General features: G+C 40.0%; 1 protein-coding gene across 3 annotated transcripts in view; it reads right to left on the reverse strand.

The window, feature by feature from the left end:
* Positions 1-833: 833 nt before the first annotated feature.
* LOC108047423 (RNA-binding protein 208) overlaps positions 834-18,967 on the reverse strand; it is a 40,484-nt gene continuing 22,350 nt past the window's right edge. The window contains exons 3-9 of one of the 3 annotated variants that reach the window (XM_017127587.2): positions 17,069-17,156; positions 14,568-14,643; positions 14,034-14,130; positions 9,430-9,619; positions 8,513-8,905; positions 7,086-7,239; positions 834-4,744 (exon numbers count right to left, since the gene is read on the reverse strand). In XM_017127587.2, coding sequence (XP_016983076.2) covers positions 4,703-4,744; positions 7,086-7,239; positions 8,513-8,905; positions 9,430-9,619; positions 14,034-14,130; positions 14,568-14,643; positions 17,069-17,156 — 1,040 coding nt within the window. In that variant the 3' untranslated portion in view covers positions 834-4,702. Of the gene's footprint in view, positions 6,262-7,085; positions 7,240-8,512; positions 8,906-9,429; positions 9,620-14,033; positions 14,131-14,567; positions 14,644-17,068; positions 17,157-18,967 lie in introns of all 3 variants that reach the window. The other 2 variants (XM_017127589.2, XM_017127588.2) reach the window with 2 other exon arrangements.

Genomic DNA, 18,967 nt, shown 5'->3' on the forward strand with positions numbered 1-18,967 from the left:
AAATATAAATGGGCGCTCTTGTTTCCATGTGTGTGAGTCTGCTGGTTTTAACCTGCGGCAAAAATGTGAAACAAGAGCCAGCAGTCGCGACGGCAAAACAACAAAAAGAATTGGCGAAAAAAAATATGTTTTAAACATTTTTTTCCGCTTTGCATATCCCACCGCTCTTTTCCGCTGCCTTGTTGTTGTTGCTGCTGCTGCCTTTGCTTTCTCCCCTTCAGCATTTTGTCGTTGTTCTGTTTCTGTAAATTTTTGATTTGTTATTGTTGCACGTGTTGTCCTTTGCCTTTGTTATGCCAATCCATCCTTGGCGGCCCAACTGGCAAGCAGGTGGCTCGGATCTCGGATCTCCTGGCGAACACGAGTGTGCCCCATCCGGGGCAAAAATGTTTTTAACGAACTCACCTGTGGGGCATACGCATAAGTAGCAGAACGTCTTCTTCATGTCACCTGTGTAAATGGAAAGCGAAGCCCTCCACAAAAACAAGGCAGATGAAAAACAACAGCAGATAGCGATGGCCAAGAGCCTCGAGGGAAATGAGCAGCCAGCCGGGAAAACTTCCATACACAGAGATCATAAAGCAAACGAATAACAAAATGCAAAATCATCTTGGTTGAATTTTATGGGACTGAAGGAGGCATGGGTGGCTCGATAATTCAACGCTTAAAAACGGTTCTCCGTGTTAATAATTTGTGAAATTTAACAATAAAAATTATTATTGAAAATACTAAACCAAGAATAAATTTAATTTTAAAGACAACGAATTAATAGCTTTTAGAATCCTGAAAAAAGCCCAACGAAATTAGAACACAATTCAGATGTTTTATTTTTACAAAATTTTTTTGTTCGTTTTTATTTGTTTTCTTTCAATATATTTATGTATACATAATATAATTTTTGTTGTTTATTCGGTATATTTACTTATTTTCATCATTTCTATGTTGCAGTTGTTCTTTGTTTTTCCATCTCGCCTTCTTCTCTTCTCTTGTTTGTTATTACACTCTTGTTTTTGTGTTATTTTTGTGTTTTTTGTTTTTTTTGCTGTCACCTAAGTATAATTTCTCTATGCGTTTCGCCTCTTATGGCAACCCAGCGTCTAGCTCTAAAACCATTCCCCATTTGTCGGGGTCACCTTTCTGTCGAAACTTTCTCGATGAGATGGTGACCGCTACGCTTCGCTGACATTGTTGTATAATATTTTGCTTGCATTTCGCTGCTGGGTTATTCGGGTTTCTTTGGCGCGTTGGTATACAAATACGCAACCAAATTATCCTGGTTTTTATTTGTTTGTTTGTTTTTCAACTATAAATATTTTTCCTTTGAATTGTTATGCTTAATTTGATTAACTCTTTTAATATTCGTTACGTTGTTTCACTTGTGTGTTTTCTTATGCAAATGCCGTTTTGTATGTGTGTATGTCTGTGTGACTTGTGATGCCGTATTTAATTTGTATATATATTTTTCTGTTTTAGTGTATATTTAATACTTAGCTTATGCATTAGGTTTTTGAATTTTCGGCTTTGTTCTTGCTGTTGTTTGTTGTTTGGTTGTTTTCTTATGTTCTCGGCCCTTATATTCCGCTACAATGTTTTCGATTTTTTCATCCTGTTTGCCTTTCGCCTTTGTGTTTACTAGTCCTTGTCCTAAAACACACTCAAACATGCTTAAATTTCTACAAAATATTTGCAATACTGCAGTCGATATCTATATTTTGTTTACTTTAGTTATTTGCTATTTACTTATCATATTTTACGTCTGTATATATATATGTGTATATATATATATATATATTGTTCGTATAATATCGATATCTATGTCTGTGTCTGTATCTGTATCTGTATTTGTGTCTGTGTGAGTTCTGTCCTCGTGTCGAATGCCTTCCAAAACTTTTTTGGTTTTAGCTTTTGTTTTTCCTTTGATGTTTGTTTTGTTAGCAGCTTTTGGTTGTTTGCTCATCGTTTGATTTTTCTACATTTGCATTTGATTTGTTTACAATCTTAGTGTAATTTTAATTGCATAACATGCCCTTCAATCCGCCTGGTTTATTGCACAAAAATATCCTGGGTTGCCTGCCTGCTCGGATTATACTGAATTTGATTTGGTTCCAACGGTTCTCGTGGCTAGTACATTTAATATAATATTTCTGCTCTGCGTCTGCCTGTAAATTAGATCCTTATGCCTTATCCCTAACTGGTGTGTAATTAAACTTACGGAAAACACACTCAGAACTCGGATAAATAGTATGCACTGCCATTCACCTTGAAGGGTCTGTCTGCATGTAAATATATATAATTGTTTGTAGCTTAGATAATACTTTTATTTGATTGATTTTCGGTTTCGCCTTGCTGCAATTGGATCTCGTTAAAATTTGTTTTCCCTTCGTTTAGTTTAATTTATGCTATGTGCCTCCACATGCAGCGCTTGTTTTTCGCGTTGCGTGTGGTAAATTTTGCTAACTGCTCCTGTTTCAGCACTCCAGTTAATTACACTTCGAATTGACTAATTGGTAATTGTAGTTTATGGTTAATAACTGCAATCGTTTCAGTGTGTAGTTGGCTTTGAACCCAAACCGAATTAGTAACTCAAAGCGAAGGACTCGGAATTGAATTATGCTTGACTAATGGTGGAAATGGGCTATGAGCGGAACAGAACCTGAGTCGATGAATAATAATAATCATCCTGCAATATAGTGCAGCTACACAGTACTTTTGTAGTGGCTTTGTTTTGGGCAAATCCTCTAACAGGATTAGTCCTTCTCTGCTGTATATGTGACGTGGGCTTCCATGTGTATAAATACTTTGTATATGTTCATATATATATATAGACGTATATAAATGACTTAGCACATTTTATAGTTACACAACATAAATACATACAGTTACAGCTGTTATTTATATAATTTTTATGTTTTTTTATTATATTATTTGTATATTATTTAGTTCGTCGTCTTCGTCAGCTTGTTTTTATGCCTCTTACCTTCCACATTTGAATTCTTATTTAGTTTCCAACTCTTCACTATTTCTACGTGCCAACTACCCATTTTAACTCTTTACTGATATGTAGCGCAAACATTAACAAACAAACCGATAATATTTTTTTTTCGTTTTTTTCTGTCTTAACTATAAACTTTTTCACTTATAAATGGTTTTTTTCTTCTTTGTTTTCCTAGCCAAATTTTTGTTTTCTGCAAAACTGTTTTTTTTTATGATTATTTTATTCTTTCTTTTCGTTTGGTCAACAACATTTCAAATTTTTGTTCTCGCTTTTTTTCACTTAACAAAATTTCTAGGAAATAAAATAACAACAAAAAATGCATTTGTCAGCTCCACTTCACTTGCATTTATGCGGCCCAATCCCGCCCTCTTTAAAATCACATCTACATCTAAGTCGCATGCCATGCGCCTCGTAGTTCCTCTAAGTTCTAGTGCTAAAAACATTTAAATATACAGTACGACTGCTCCTAAAGACTACTACGTGTCCTGCTGATCCTCTGATTCTTGTTTAAAATCCCCAGACCCATCTTATCGTACTGAGTGAGCGCATCCTGCGAACATATACGTGTTCCGGTGTGGGTATTATCAATAGACATTTACTGGTGCTAGGGCCACACGCGAGTTACTAAATGCTCTGCTCCGTTAGCTGCGAAAAATTCCACTAAAAAAATGACATAACAAATTCCACGCTGCCAGTCGCTGGGGATTGGGGCGTGTCAAATGCAAATCAAGCCTCGTCCTTTTCGTCCTTTGCAGCTTAATTGTCCGATACGTACGAATATATGCGAATGCTATTGCGATTGCGATTACGTTACGTATGCGTATTGCTATTTCTATTACTTGGGATCTCTGCTTGCTGCTGTTGCTGTTGTTGTTGTTGCTGTCATCGTTTTAATTGGTTTTCATTTTGAACATCTATTTGTGATTTATCATCCAACGCATACAACACAATATACAATAAATATCATTTACCATATGTTGCTCGCATTTAGTTTTTCATCTCTATATGTAAACACCATGTGTGTATGTGTATGTGTGTGTGTGAGTGGGCGCTGTTTGTTGTTGTGTGAGTGTTCTCTATATATGCTATATGTTATATAAGCATGTTTGTTTAATGCATATGCTGTATACTCTAAGTACTTATCAACCAACGCTAAGTCTAGGCTTTACCACTTTACATTTATATACTCTACACTTTTAGTTGTATTTACCATATGACTATTTTTATGTTTCACATTCATGTACTACCATCCGAAATTCTCGATCCCTATAGATTTGTGTGTGAGTGGGTGTGTGGTGTGGTGTGGTGTTGTCATAAGTTGATTAATGCTTGCCTTCTGGGTATCGTGTCCTGTGTGTGACGGCTCCTTTCTCTCACTGTCTGTTTGGGCTGCAAGTGTTTTTATTGGCTTATATGATTAGGCGATAATATCTACTGCATTACGGCTATGCTCGATTAGCTAATATCAATTAATATCATTCGATGGCATACTTTGATTGTTTTCAATATATTTTACTTGTGTAGGGGAGTTCTGCTCTCTCTTTCTCTCTTTATCTTTCTCATTTTCTTTATATATTACTCGTACTCATACCATATATATATTATTAGCTACTTGGATATTCTGTTTGGTTATCGGTTCGGTTTCGGTTTGGTTTCAGTTTGGTTTGGGTTTCCTTATCGCTTTCGTTTGGCCTAAACAACAGAGAACTAACACAACAAATTTGCAGCTAACCATTCCTCTTCTGGCAACTGAAATAAAACCATAAACGTAACATGTACAAACATGGGTTAATACTGGCGTGTTTTTAAGAGTAAGTTGTTTGGAGGGAGTTTGAAACATTTTTGCGGCTGCTTTGTACATGTGGCTCTCGTGAAAGCGCTTGTTGAAAGTAAAGCGAAAAACTTAAATCTTAATGAAACAAGATTCGGATTTCAGGCAAATAATGGGCTGGTTGGCTGGCTGGATTTTCCTGGACTTTCATACGATTACTATATATGTTTCAGATACTTCGAACTGCGAGTGCTGGTGAGACCGTGTGAGTGTGCGTGTGTAGGAACCTGTCTTTCGATAGCTGATCGATCACAAATCGGTGTGAGTGCGTGAACTTTCAGTTGCATTCTATAGGAAATGATGATAGCAGGACATGACGAGTTAGTTGGCCAATCAACTGCACTTGGCCCGATAACTGGCAGTTGTTTCTAAGCAGTATCATCTATCATAGTTATAGGCACTAGTGCTAAGTGTGTGGTTAGGTAAGAGTGAAAGTAGTTTTTGTTTTTCGTTCAAAGCACCTAACTCTCACACACTATTCAATTATCTATAGAATCATATGTGATATTGTAGTGTGTATATGTTAGATGATTAAAAAAGGATAAAAATCTACTTTCACTCGCCCCGTAAAAGTAGTGTACGAGTGAGTGTGTGTGTGTGCTAAGCTAGAACCAAACTGCGCACAAAAGTAGGCAATGCAAAGTGATGCGGGTCCTGTTGTGAGAAGGATGATTTTATGGGGTTAAGGGCTGTTTGCACACACACACACATCAATATTTAATTGCATACGTACATACATTTGTGCCTGTCTGTGTGCGCTTAATTAATTTTAACGCATTTTTAATTATGTTTATTTTAATTTAATGCCGCGACTGTGTTTGATTTAGGCTGCTACAACCCACTCGATTTACGTTTTCCTTAGTCCAATTTATATTCCCCTCTTTTATTTACGCTCGCCATTTTGGCCTGCAATTTCTCATGTTGCCTTCTTTAATTAATAATTGTCATTATTATTTTTATACGCGCCGTGCTTCAACACATTTACATAAAGCATTAAAATATATGGTGTGAGGTGTGTGTGTGTGTCCGTGTGGTGTAAGCAACTAGGGTTAAAAATATGTTCGCTTTCTTTGCTTTTTGCATATACATAATAATTGTTTGCTTCCCCCGATGCTTGTTCAACGGGCGTTGACAGATATTTATGCTCTAGTTATATATATATATATATATAGATATATATTTATGTGGGTGTGGGATTTCGGATTTTGCATTCGCGCTTGCTTTTGTTTCTGGGGTGCAGCTCGCTAAAATCGCCAAACTTCAAGTTGCCATCAATTGTTTTGCAATTTGTGTGTTCTGCGCTTCGCATTTTATTTACAGCTCAGTTTGGTTTTGTTTCTGTTCAGAAAATTGCAGCTGTACTTAAAAATTTTGGTTTGGATTTTCGGTTTTTGGCTTTTTGCGTTTACTGTGCCTGCAAGAGTAAAGGATAAACCTTAAAAAATAATATGGGTGTTAGTAAGAATTGGAAAAAAGTAGTAGACGGAATAAAAGTAATTGTAATGCAAAAACGTGGCTTGCTTCTTTGTCTACAACACATATATTTGATAAGCTAAAATAATTATTCTATTGGCATTGTTTACAGATCAGAGAGGCTTGAATTATGTAAGCGCGCAAGATAAACAAATAAAACGAACAAACTAATTGGCAAATATATTACAGTTAAAAGATAATACCAAAGCCGAATTTATGGCAAGATTACTAAGCAATACATGCAAAAAGTATATTTTACTGGAGGCCAAAACAAAAAAAAAATCGTTCAACTAAAATGTATCATCGGAATGTTTATTTTACTATTCAATATATTTTGTGTTCAATTGTTTTAGTCCCTTTCGTTTTGGAATAATGATATTTAATCAAAAACATGCATGCATATTGACAGATTACAATTGTCTCTGTCCACATTCGATATTGCAAATGCAAAAGAATAACATTAGCAAGCAAAGGCATTCGAATGGCGATGGAATATTTTGATAGCAGCCAAAAATATGTACGCATATCGAGTGTGCACACACAGCTGCCGAGCAAACAACCCATCGCACACCCTAACGAACCGAACGCATCGAATCGAATCGCATCAAATCGAATTCAATCGAATCGAGCGGACTATAATGGAATCCAAAATACATTCAAAACTTTCAACAAACGTAGGAGAGATGCACGAAAAATGTTTCAATGTGTCGGGCAATGTATCTATATCTATGCGGTATCAGTGTCTGTAAATGTATCTGTATCTCTATTTGAGTGGGCGTCACCTACCTGTGGGCTCACTTGGAACTGCTGAATCGGATAGGCCACCACGCCGGCGGCCTGCGGAATGGCGGTGCCGGCCACGCCCGTTGCCAGCTGCTGGGCAGGTGAGATCTGCGCCTGGGTGACGCCTTGCCAGGTGGCCGGAATCTGCACTCCCATGCTGCAACGAGGGTTCAAAGTTTCCAAACATGAGTACACACGGAGAAATGATGATAAAGGGGAGAATTTGTGAATTCTTAGGAGGCTCTCGTAATCTGTTTTTATTTATCCTTAAATTCGGAAAAATCTTATAGAAGTGCATTTAAGATAATATCAATTACCTCTACTTAAAGCTAATAACTTGTAACCAATCAAATTTGTTAAGTATTCTTTTTTTTTTGGATACTTAAAACCCTGATTTTATTTGAATTATATTTTTAAACAATTTGATAGTTATTCTTTATCATAAAATCTTTAAAAATATTAAAGACAATTTAATTAATTTAATTTTAAAATTATCTTGCAGTATCACAAGCTTATGATGAAGTACATTAAGGGTTGTACAATTACTTTTTCAACGACATCCTATTAAAAGATATACATTTTTCTGATATTTTCTTGAGTGCAGTACTGCTGCATTACTGGGTTTGCTGATCCGCCCGCGAAAAGTCCCCGAAGCGTGGTGTGCGCCACAATTATCACGGGCAGTCGCCGGATGGCAAAGGGATTCGAAACCAAAAGAGATGCCAGTTGGGAGAACGGAAAACAAAATTTACGCGACTGCGATGCAAATAGCACGTTATGTTGACAGCCCGACGGACGCGAAAATGTATTTCATACGGCCGCAGACCGAGGGCGGTGCAAATGAAAAACTTTCGCAATTAGCAAATGAATTCACCCATCCGTCATGCTGTCCTTGTTGGTGTCGCCTCTGTTGTTGTTTTTGCCGATCCCCGGTGGCGGTTCAATCATTGCACAAAGTACACAGATGAAATGGGGGGGCGTTGGATTCCTCTTCTTACACAGAGAGAATAATTGGTTGCTGAACAAGCTTATTTCTTGGGTTAAATGATATTACTTTGAATTTGTTAGTATAGAAAACACTTCGTAAGGCAAACCAAATTAAGTTGTAGTCTGAGCAATTTATGGAAACACCAATATGTATTTTTAATATTTTTTACTTATACCCTTTAAATTCCTCCAAAATGGCCTGCTTGAAAATGGTTAATTATATTAACAAATTACTGGCTCACTTATTAATACTTTTCAAAGTTTTCCTATGTAACTTTGTTAATATTCTTCTTTTCTTTACCCAATACTTTTCTCTTAATGTAGTTCTCTACCCCCTGGTAACTTTGCTAGCCAGGAAAATCAGCTAATAAAATTATTGTGCGCAAATCCAATGACAATGGATTGACCCCTGACCCCCACCATTACTATTACCCCCCACTCACCCCATGTATCCCTGCTGATAGCCGCCGTACTGGCCGAAGTGGTATCCCTGGATGCCCTGCAGGAACTGGTTCTGCACGGCGGCTGCACTGGCCGCCGCCGGGGTCACCGCCGCGGCCGTGGCCGAGGAGGCCGGGTAGGTGGGCGTGGGCGAGTACCAGCAGCCCGTGGCGGCCAGCTGCTGTCCGTAGGCGGCGGCGGCGGCGGCGGCGCCCACTCCGTAGGGGAAACCGGCAGCGGCGGCGGCGGCACTGTTCAGCGCCTGGGTGGCGATGGTCTGCGCGTTGTTGGGGTCACCACTCTCCTTGCCCCACGAACACTTTACGGGCTGGGCGTTGATCTCGGTGTTGTGCACGCCCACAATGGCGTGGGTGGCCGCCTCCTTGGTGGAGAAACTGTCGGAAAAAGTGGGGAAATTAATAATAGATCAGGACAATTAAAAAACTCTTAGTTTAATTACAATGTAACTTAATTGACACAAATAGCAATTGAGTTTGTTAAACAAGGTACTATACAACTTAAATGCTGTTCAAAAACTGGCACAAAAATAACCTCTGAATATTAGTTTATTAACAATAAGTCTTTAAAATATTTGGTGATGTATAGAAAACCCTAAAATGGTTTTTAAATTATTATTAATTCTTATTCAATTTAATAAACTTTAGATATGTGAATTTAATAAACTTTAAATATGTCAATGTAAGATTATTTACAAGCGGGTTCTAAGAGATTTGGTAAAATATAGATAATCCAGAAATGGTAACAAAAGTACAATGACTTCGAAATGTTCCCAAACATGATGATGAACTTTTAAAAACCGGGTATGAAGGGAATCTTTTAAGCTTCATAAAATCGATAACAAAAGCAAGTATTTCTAAAAATAGATTTTCCTCAAATTTGTTCTAAGAATTTATCTTACCGCACGAAGGCGTATCCCTTGTCCTTGAAGACACGGATCTCCTGTATCGCGCCGAAGGGGGCGAAGGTCTTCTGGAGGACCTCCTCGCTGAGGGCGGTGAGGGCGCTGTTGACGCCGCCCACGTAAACGGTGCAATTGGAGGGACTGCTCTGATTGTAGACCTCGTCGAAGGTCAACGGCTTGATGTTCTCTGAAGGGGGAAGCGAAAAAAACGGGGGAGAAAGTGTTACTCAGTGTGTGTGATGAATCTTCGATGTATGGGCGCAGTTTTTTCTGTTCGTCCCCGTTTTTATTCGCCAGCTGCATGATTAATATGCAAATTAATTAACGGATTTACCCGCAACAACGGCAGCAACAACGCAACGAGTGCAGCCTCGGCAACGTTTTGGTAATTAAAATAACCGCATGCACTTAGTCAATATGCTTGTGTGTGTGCGGTTCCTATATGTGTGTGTATGTGACGGGGGGCGTGGGTCGGGGGCGTGGTTGCAACACCATTTACCGTTGCTTTCTTGTTGTTGCCTTTGCATATTTAAAATTGTTGCGGTTGTTATTGCATTTTTTATTATACGTATTTTGTGGATATACATTTTTCGTATGCCGTTTTATTGTCGACATGCTTTTTGCACTCACTGTATACGGTTCACTCCATATATATGTGTATATAGTAATGGTATGAAAGAACCCCACATTGTCGTTGTCGTTGCCCTGATTGCTGTTTCGTATAAGCCATGAATGCACGTATTTGTATGCAAAAGCTACTCTAATTACTTCCTTTGAGGTTAAAACTAAATTTGCACTTTTAAAAATAATGTCAGCTTTGCGTGTTTATGTCTTTGTTTAGTTTTTCCGTACGATATCCACGCATTGTATGCCGGTGCTTATAACCCTAATGACAGTTGCATAGATCGATGGGGAATAGTTAAGTTGGGAGAAGAGTTTAGTCCAAGCACTTTGTGGGTCCAGTCCATGCCTACTTAACATGGCCTGTTAATGGCAGCCAACTACCGCCCCCATTCTTCCACTCGCCCATCAAAATGCCATTGCAGGATGTCTGGGCTTCTGTGTGTGCGACTGCTTTTTGTTTTGCCTTCGACTGCGCAGCGAACATGCCAAAGAAAACACAAAAATATGGCTCAATGACATGCAACAGGATTGCAGCACACACACGCCACCACAATCACAATCAAAGCTTCGTGGCGGGGGTGCAGCCGAAAAACACGGAAAACTAACAAGCTCGCAAATACTTTTGAAAGCTTTTGCCACAAATGTATGCGCTTTGGCCACGCACACACACGCAAATCAGAAATACAACACTCAGAAAAAAGGGTACACCCAAAAATTTCGAAAATTTATAATATTAAAAAAATAATTAGGTATAAAAAAAATATTACCAAAAAAAATGTCGCAACAGAAGGCAATCTTTAGTTATAAAAAACATTTAAAATATCATGTGATTTTAAAACAATCTTCTGAAAACTCTTTCACTTGCTATTTTCCCATTTAGCTATTATGTAATATTTCTAAAATCGTTTTTCAATTTATTTGTCAGTGCATCTAAATAAGGACCTGGCTGAAAGAAACATAGCATACTTTACAGCGTCATGTTTCACTAATTTGCACTTTGCTTTGTATTCGTGTGCACCTTCATTTTTCCCCCCATATTATTTCCACTTTTTGTTTTCTCTAATTTCTTTTTTACGCTTTTAAATAGGTGTAATTAAGTTTTGAAAATGCAACCAACGAGCTGAGCCCACATATTCGCATACGTCCTACGTGGCCAGCCTTGGGGTTTGGGTTAACTTGGCCAAGTTTCATGTCCGCAGCAAATTAAAGCACTTTCGTAGCCAGCGTGGCCATAATTATCGCACATTTTTGTCTACGACAAACCATGTGCATTCCCATTTTCCATTTCCCATTTCCCAGACACAAGTAATTGGAGTCTGGTCAGCCCGAGGGCCATTATCGGGGCAAACACCGAATGCCAACGGCGCGCCGGCAGGTGCTCCCGTTTTCGCCGGCGATTTGAAATTTTAATGAGCAATTATAGGCATGTAAAACTAAATCATGAAATAATCACCAAATCATTAACATAAATAATTCACATTTTTACACGCGGCAAAAACAACGCGAGCCTTGAGGACGTGGCCAACACTTGAGGAAATTCAAAAGTAATTAATATGCATGGAAATGCTCGTTAAACAGGGCGGTTTTTTTTAAGGTTGCTAAGGGGCGTCTCGAAAGGGCGTGGCAAGGTGCTAATCAGAATGGTCGTTGCCTACCACAAAAAATTCCTAAAAAAAAACTTGTTATTCCATTAGATTTATTTGTAAGACAAGCAATAAAGGCACAAAAATTGCAAATATCTTAAAATCACTTTTAAAATTGATTTTTAAAGTATGGCATTGAAAAAAGACGTATTTTTCGTAATGTATCTGTCTTTAACACCCTTGTTAATTATTGTAAAATTTTCATATAAGAAATTGATGAAGTTCTTTAACTACAAGTACAACTCTTTAACTTTACTCAACTTTATTTATACTTCATTCTACCTGTCTTAACTATACCCAAAGCTACCCGAATTTAGTTCCCAACTCGAACGCATTCAGGCATTTAAACTTTTACTTAATTGTGCGCAACTCTGCATAAAATGTTATTGCGTCAACTGGCAACTGCCATGTAACGAGTTCACGTAGCCCCAACTTTCGCAAATATTTTTGCTGCGAGTTGGCCAATAAACCACACCCACACAGAGCCGGGTCAAAAGTCAAATAGTTTCGGCAAAGAAATTTGTCATACAACATCGTTGCCGTCTTTGTGCGGCATTGTCGTCGTCGGCATATTGTTTCTGGTTAATTAAGTTATTACCATAATGAGCTTGCAGGTATTTCGGGCCTTATTTATGGGCATGCACTGGAATAGAGTCTCTATTCTGGTTGACAAAGGTAAAAACTTTGTAAGAACTTTCCCTTTCGCGGAGGGGCCATAAAAAAGGGCCGCGGCAAATGCGTTTGTTATAAACCCCTGGTTAGAGGGGAGGGAGGGGGGAAAAGGAACTCTTAGCTGAGGACGAAATTGCAAAGCGTCGCCAAAATTGTCACAACTGTAAAATGCGCAATTGCGCCGGATCGTAAATCCTTGGCAACAATGGGGCAGACACATGAGTGGCCCACTAAACGCGGACGGACGTGAAATGTGCAGCCTGCTTAAAACATAAAAATGCCGGGGCCAACTCAACTCAACTCGTTGGGATTGCCAAAAGAATCGAGCAAAGTGGCTGCGTAAAACATGAAGTAATGCGAATGCCAAATGCGAAATGAGTTGAGTGCTACAAATCGTAAAGTTCGCCAGCAGTCGCTAGGCTGGCCGTAAAAGCTATACCCCATTTTCCAACCCTTGCATATGTGAGCGGGACATAAAAACCCTTTAGCGATTGTATGGTATACCCCTTCAGTTTTTTTGTGCCGACTCAGCCCATCTCGGGGCGATCAAAAAATCAAAATTATTTCGCTGTCAAATTGCTAATAATAACTTGTATTACAGGAGGCCCCCAACTACAGCCGCCCAGTAATTTTACTTTCCCCCCTTTTGTAGAGCACACAGAATAGAAGAGCAGACAAAACCGTGACACAGTCAAATAAACAATGAGACCAATAAAAATACGCTTAAGCTTTCATAGGCGTTTTTTATGACAACAATATAAATGCAAAGGGAAAATATTATATTCAGGAAAGTCCTTTCTCCACATCCACTCCCTCACTTTTTCCCGAACCCTTCAACAGTTTTCGGGCCTCTGCACGATAAATTCCACCTTGACTCCAACTATTTCCTTCAAATATTCGTTGTATAACCCTGTTTGTGTGTGTGGGCCTTTTATGATAATAGTTTCGTGTTGGCAAAATTTATTTATCTGATTCGCTTTGACTGTGTGTGTGTGGGTGTGTGTGTGTCTAACAAAACAAATAAAAATTATGTTAAAACATGCAAATATGCGTTAAGTTTTGATTTATGAAAGACAAACGAGGGAAACCCCGCGCATGTTTGTCCGCTGTTAATAATGATTACGCCCCGGACTAAGTATATAGTTACGGTTACGGTCCTCGGATGTCTGTGCGGTTGACAACGATCCGGGGTCATAAATTGGGGGGCGTGTCGTTGGGCCTAAATGAAAATTGATTTGTCGGTCCTAATTGAATGCCTCTAGACGGCGGGGTTTTTGTTTTTTTTTTATCTGCCAGCTAATTGAAAAAGTTTAAACCAAATTGGGTACAGCCCATTACGGAAATTAAGCGCGTGGCGTTTAAGAAAGGACAAAAATATTAAGAAAACATAATCTGGCAGAAAATTCAAGCGTTTATAAATAGCAGGCGGTTTTCCTGAATCCCCAGCCTCACAATTTGGTCCTGGCATTGTGCCTGTGTCGCTCTACCTTTGGCATTCATTGCCATAATTTCCTGTAATAAGAAGGACGCGTCGACTGTCTGGGTCTGTTTTCGAGTGCGAGTGCGAGTTCGAGTCCCAAGTCCGGGTCCCAAGTCCGGAGTGTACGCACGCCGGAAACACCGTTGGCCTGCCGACTGGGGTGACACTCATGATTTCCTTACCTTTACTCGCCGGCGGTTTCCGTGTGGCCCAATTCGTGCGAATTGAACGGGAGCCAAGCCACTGGCCATTCATGGCCGTAATGGCGCTCTCGGCTTCCTGCGGGGCGATAATGAAGACAGAGACACGGTCAGAAGCAGAATCGCAGGAGGAGGAATAAGGAGGGCACGGGAAAAAATATCACTTCAGAAATTTCATTTCTATATCTTTAAATCATTTTAAGAATGCTGAATTGAACACTTAATTACAGAATCAAAAGTAAGTAGTTGGTATTATGGCAATCATCTTTAAAACATTGCTGACCAATTATAAATACAAATCAGATTATTAAATAATGAAATCTAAAGAATGAAATCACAATTTAGGTCAATAATTTAGCTATAAAATATTTAAAATATTTTGATAAGCTAAAAATGTACGATTTCTCATTTCTTGGATATTTTTTTCACCGTGCATAACCGAATTTAAAATAAAGAGCCTGCGCACGACTGCATAAATATGCACTTAAATATGCTAATGCCGCAGGCGGTTCTTACCGATTTCTTGATGAAGGACACAAAACCGTAGCCCTTCGACTTCAAGGTTTGTGGATCGCGAACCACGCGACAGTCGCTGAAAAAAAGGAAAGAAAAGAGAAGAACACGAAATGTAAACATTAAAGTCTTGCACTGAGTTTCTCAAGTTTTAAATATATATTTCTATATCCTCCCTCCGCCGAACGGAAGTCCTGGCAAACTTTAAAATTTATGCAAATTCCTAATAAAGACATCTCCCGAGGTCTCCGGTCTGGCCGACGTGTTCAAATATTTCCGTTCGAGTACAAAATTCAAATATATTCAGTCTGTGTTTGCCGGCGTGGGCGTGGGCCCTTGTAATTCGGAAATTAGAAATCTGACCTCATGCTGGAAAGTTTTTATTTATCTTGCAGTTTGTGAAAAGGGAGGATTTGGGCTGCCAAGAAGCCAGTCGTCAGTCGCAAGTCGCTTTAAGATAACGATAAAGTTTTGATGAATTTCTGCTTTGCGACCCGTGATTTGGCCCCGAAAATCGAACTGCGCTCATTACTGACTGTTACTATGGCCAAAGGACCTGCTCGTTTTGGTCACTTACACTAGTGACCCGGCACTTGTGCCAATTGGCCAACTTCCGACTCAAGGGGCTCAAATTGATTTCCCCCAGCGGCTGTACGACTTCTCATTTGGACAATTGGGGCCTCGACACCGCACTAAAGCGGGCTGCCAGGAAACTTTGGCAATTACCCCCGGTCCGGCAGTTTACTTTTCATTTATGAAGCATAAACCACAGCGGCGGCGAAGTTGGCGACTCGGACCGGCAACTTTTTTTTTATGATTATTATAAGTAAAATGCCGGGAGACCCGTCGGGTCTTTGGCTTTGGCTTCTGGGGGTTCGTTGCCAGGTCTTATTAAATATTCACACGCGCCGCGCATTTAACAAAACGAAACAAAATGCGCCAGGGTGCCCAGAACATAATGCCAAAACCAGGCAACACAATGCCCGAAAAACCAGAAGAAACAAAGCCAAAAAAAAAGGGCAAACAACGCCAGGCACGCATAAAAGTTTTGACAGCCTGGGAGGGGACATCTTGATCCCTGGGAGCCGCACGACCGAATCCGGCCGACTTTGTGCGTTAAGCGTTTTGACATGTCGGCCAGCAGATCGACTCGGGCCCTGAAGAAAAACCAAAGAAATAAAGTTCTTTAAGCCGGTCCACCCTCGCCCCCCTCCTCTCACAACTTTGCGAGATAATCAGCTGGCGACGTGGACGGAGTTTTCGGGGAGTATCGACGATAATGATGTCAGCGATAGCTTCACAAAGGTGCCAATCGATTGTTCAGTAGGCCTGAAATGTGTAGCCATCGATACGGTTGTCAACAGGCAGTGATTTTTTCCCTGGCATATTACTTTCATATAGTATATGGAATGCTTTCAGAGGCTATAACAATTACCTATAAACATTATTTGATTTTAAGGCATGACAAGTTATAGTGCTCTATTGAACAAATGTAGTTTTCATTCGATTTCATTAAAATCTTTTTAGCCTTAGTTCCTACAGAAATGTTTTCATTCTGATATTGTATAGACTTTCGATATGGAAGACTTTTCTTTAGGAGTCAGGAGTATTATATCTCCATAAGAATAGATTTAAACTCTTTAAATCGATCTTTTTTGCCATCGACCAAAAAAGGTTTAAAAAAATACCACCGAACGAAGTCAAAAGACGTGACTTCCTGCCGATTTTGATCCAGGACATGACCAGCTCATTAGCGAATCAGAGAACCCTTTAACCCAATCAGGCCAGAGTCATTAGAATGATTTTGAAATTATTAAAATTTAAATTGGCCATGGGCTGGGAGATGATGAGCAGAGCAGATTGGCTGACTGAATGCCCCGTTTCGCGATTCAAACAAGCGGCAAATCCGAAAATCAAATACTTTGGCGTAATTTTTGATAAGCCGCCGCAGGGCCTCCTTTTGTGGAAGAGGAGAGGGAGGAGTTGGATGAGCACCTCCTCCCAGGAGACGGACTAACATTTTGACTCAAAACTTTGCGATTAAACAGAAGTTAATTAAGCCAAGTTTTTGATGCTGTCGTTGCCACGGGAAAGGCGCTGGGCGGTGGGTGGTGGGTGGTGGGCGGTGGGCGGTGGGCGGTAAGTGGTTGTGGGTGGTATAGTGACTTTGCCTTTTCATGCCGAAAAATAGCAACTTAAATATTTGAATGCCCTGGCTTTTTGCCTCTCCCGCTATTCGAGGCGACACTTACAGACAGCGAAAAGAGTTCGGCCAAAGTGGCATTTGCATAAATTCATTTTTTGCCGCTCGGTTATGAATTTTTTATGGAGTAGTGGGCCTCCACTCCATACGCGCCTGCCAATAATCAGAGTATATGTGTGACAGGAAAATTGTCGCGAAAAAAGGGGAAAAAAGCCGAAATAAAAGCTGCCAAATGGGGGAAATGGGAGAATGGCAATTTCAAGTTAACTGGCAAATGGAAAATTTGCATTTTAATACTTACGAGATTTCGCCGAATGGTGTGAATGCTTCGCGCAATTGCTGAGTTTCAATTTCTGAGCTCAAGTCGCCGACAAAGATGTGGAATTGTTCTGCAAAAATAAGAGAGAAAGTGCCAAGTTGAGTATCGGGTTTTTCGCAGATTTTCACAGATTTTCAGAGACTTTTGGGAAAGGGTTGCTGCCGCTGGCGCATCGTGAATCGCACAAAATATGCGCCAGATAAAAACGCAAATCAAAAGAGAATCCCAAGTCATGCGCTTTTATTTCGCAATTTATTGCCAACGCTGACGCTGTTCTTTAATGCATATTCACAAAAAAAAAAAAAAGGAAAATAATCCAAGGAAGGAAAAGTTTCCCATATATAATTTTATGCTGCATAAGCAGAGATAAGTTAATTGAAATCACAAAGGAGCGCCGCAGATTGATGGGTTCAAAGCGGGTGCTTCTCCCACCGACTCTGTATTAGTTTTTCAGAAACGTCGCGAAAAACTTTGCCAACTGCGTGCCTTTTGTGCTGTCGCCCACTCGCCCCCTGAAGAACGTCCCCATTAATACTAATTAACCCATTCATCTAAGTAAACTTTGCACGCTCGAATCTTCTGGTCCCATCATCAGGCCAAACATCGTGTACACATGCACAAACTCAAAGCCGTTCGCTGTCATGCAGGCTGCACAAACACAAGTGCAGTCGGTGATGGCCCACCCCACCACCCAACCACCCACGCAGAAAACCCCTGCCCCACCACCACACTCTAAAAAGTTAAGGGTATTAAATTCCAGAAACTTGTCTAGATTGCAAATTAAATTTATGATATAGTCAGACGAACTTTTTTGAAAAGATTCCTTGTATCAAAGTCTAGATTTCTTAGAAAAGGAAAAACTGATTTTTTTTAATTTAAAAAAGACGTTTTTTATTAGTATCATAATCTTGCATTTGAACTTTATTATATTTTTTGGCAATCTGTGTACTGTGTGTAAACAAACTTCTAGCGCTACATAATAATAATATATAAAATATAACCAAAAATAAATAAGAAAGCTTGAGAATAAAATTAATCTCAAATTAACATACAATTTTTGCGATGCGATTTTAAGAAGAAATATTCAGAGTGCACACCTATACAATAAGAAACTCGCATGCAAAGCAAACACACCCACACTCGCACGAATCGCAATCATTTATTATTATTTTTGTGTGCTTTGTCTCTTTGGCACAGAAAAAAGTCGCGAATGCGGCGAATGGGAAATCCTAGAGGGGTGGTGCTCGGGTGGATTTTAGGTGGTTCTGGTGCTGCTCGTCCTCGTTGTCCTTCGTGTGCTCTTGTGTCAGCTCAGTTGGGTTGAGCTCAGCTCAGCGCTGAGCTCCGAAACTGGCTGCCAAGACTTGGCAAAAGGCAATGGCAAAGGCAAAGCCAGCACAGCGACGCACGAGGGGTGGTAATGGGTTAAGGGCCAATGCAATGGGGGGCTTTTTTCGGGGGTCAACCCCAAAACCCCTCCCCATTTACACAAACACACACAGAGAATTCTTACCCTAAATAATTAGCACTATTCAGCTGGGGCCCACTGACGACTACGACGACGACAACATTCGAGGCTGACAACGCCGATGGGCGGGGCAAGAGCCACCCAGCGATCCACCCACCCAGCAAACCCCCCACCCAGCGGCCTTGTCTGCTGCACGTGCAGAAATTAACATTTCCGGTAATTTTGCGAAAATGAAAAGCAAAGCGAAAAATTAACGGCAACGTCGTCGTCGCGGCCGCAGCGAAGGCAAAATGCGAAATGCGGAAAGCTTTTGTGTTAAATAAATATTAAAAGGAATTTCCCAGAGCCAGCGGAATTGATGGAGAAATGGCAAGACGAGGGGTTTGCCGGGCGGACTGAGTAAGTAGAATCGT

This window comes from Drosophila rhopaloa, unplaced genomic scaffold (genome assembly GCF_018152115.1).
Source record: "Drosophila rhopaloa isolate 14029-0021.01 unplaced genomic scaffold, ASM1815211v1 contig_167, whole genome shotgun sequence".
Lineage (NCBI taxonomy): Eukaryota > Metazoa > Arthropoda > Insecta > Diptera > Drosophilidae > Drosophila > Drosophila rhopaloa.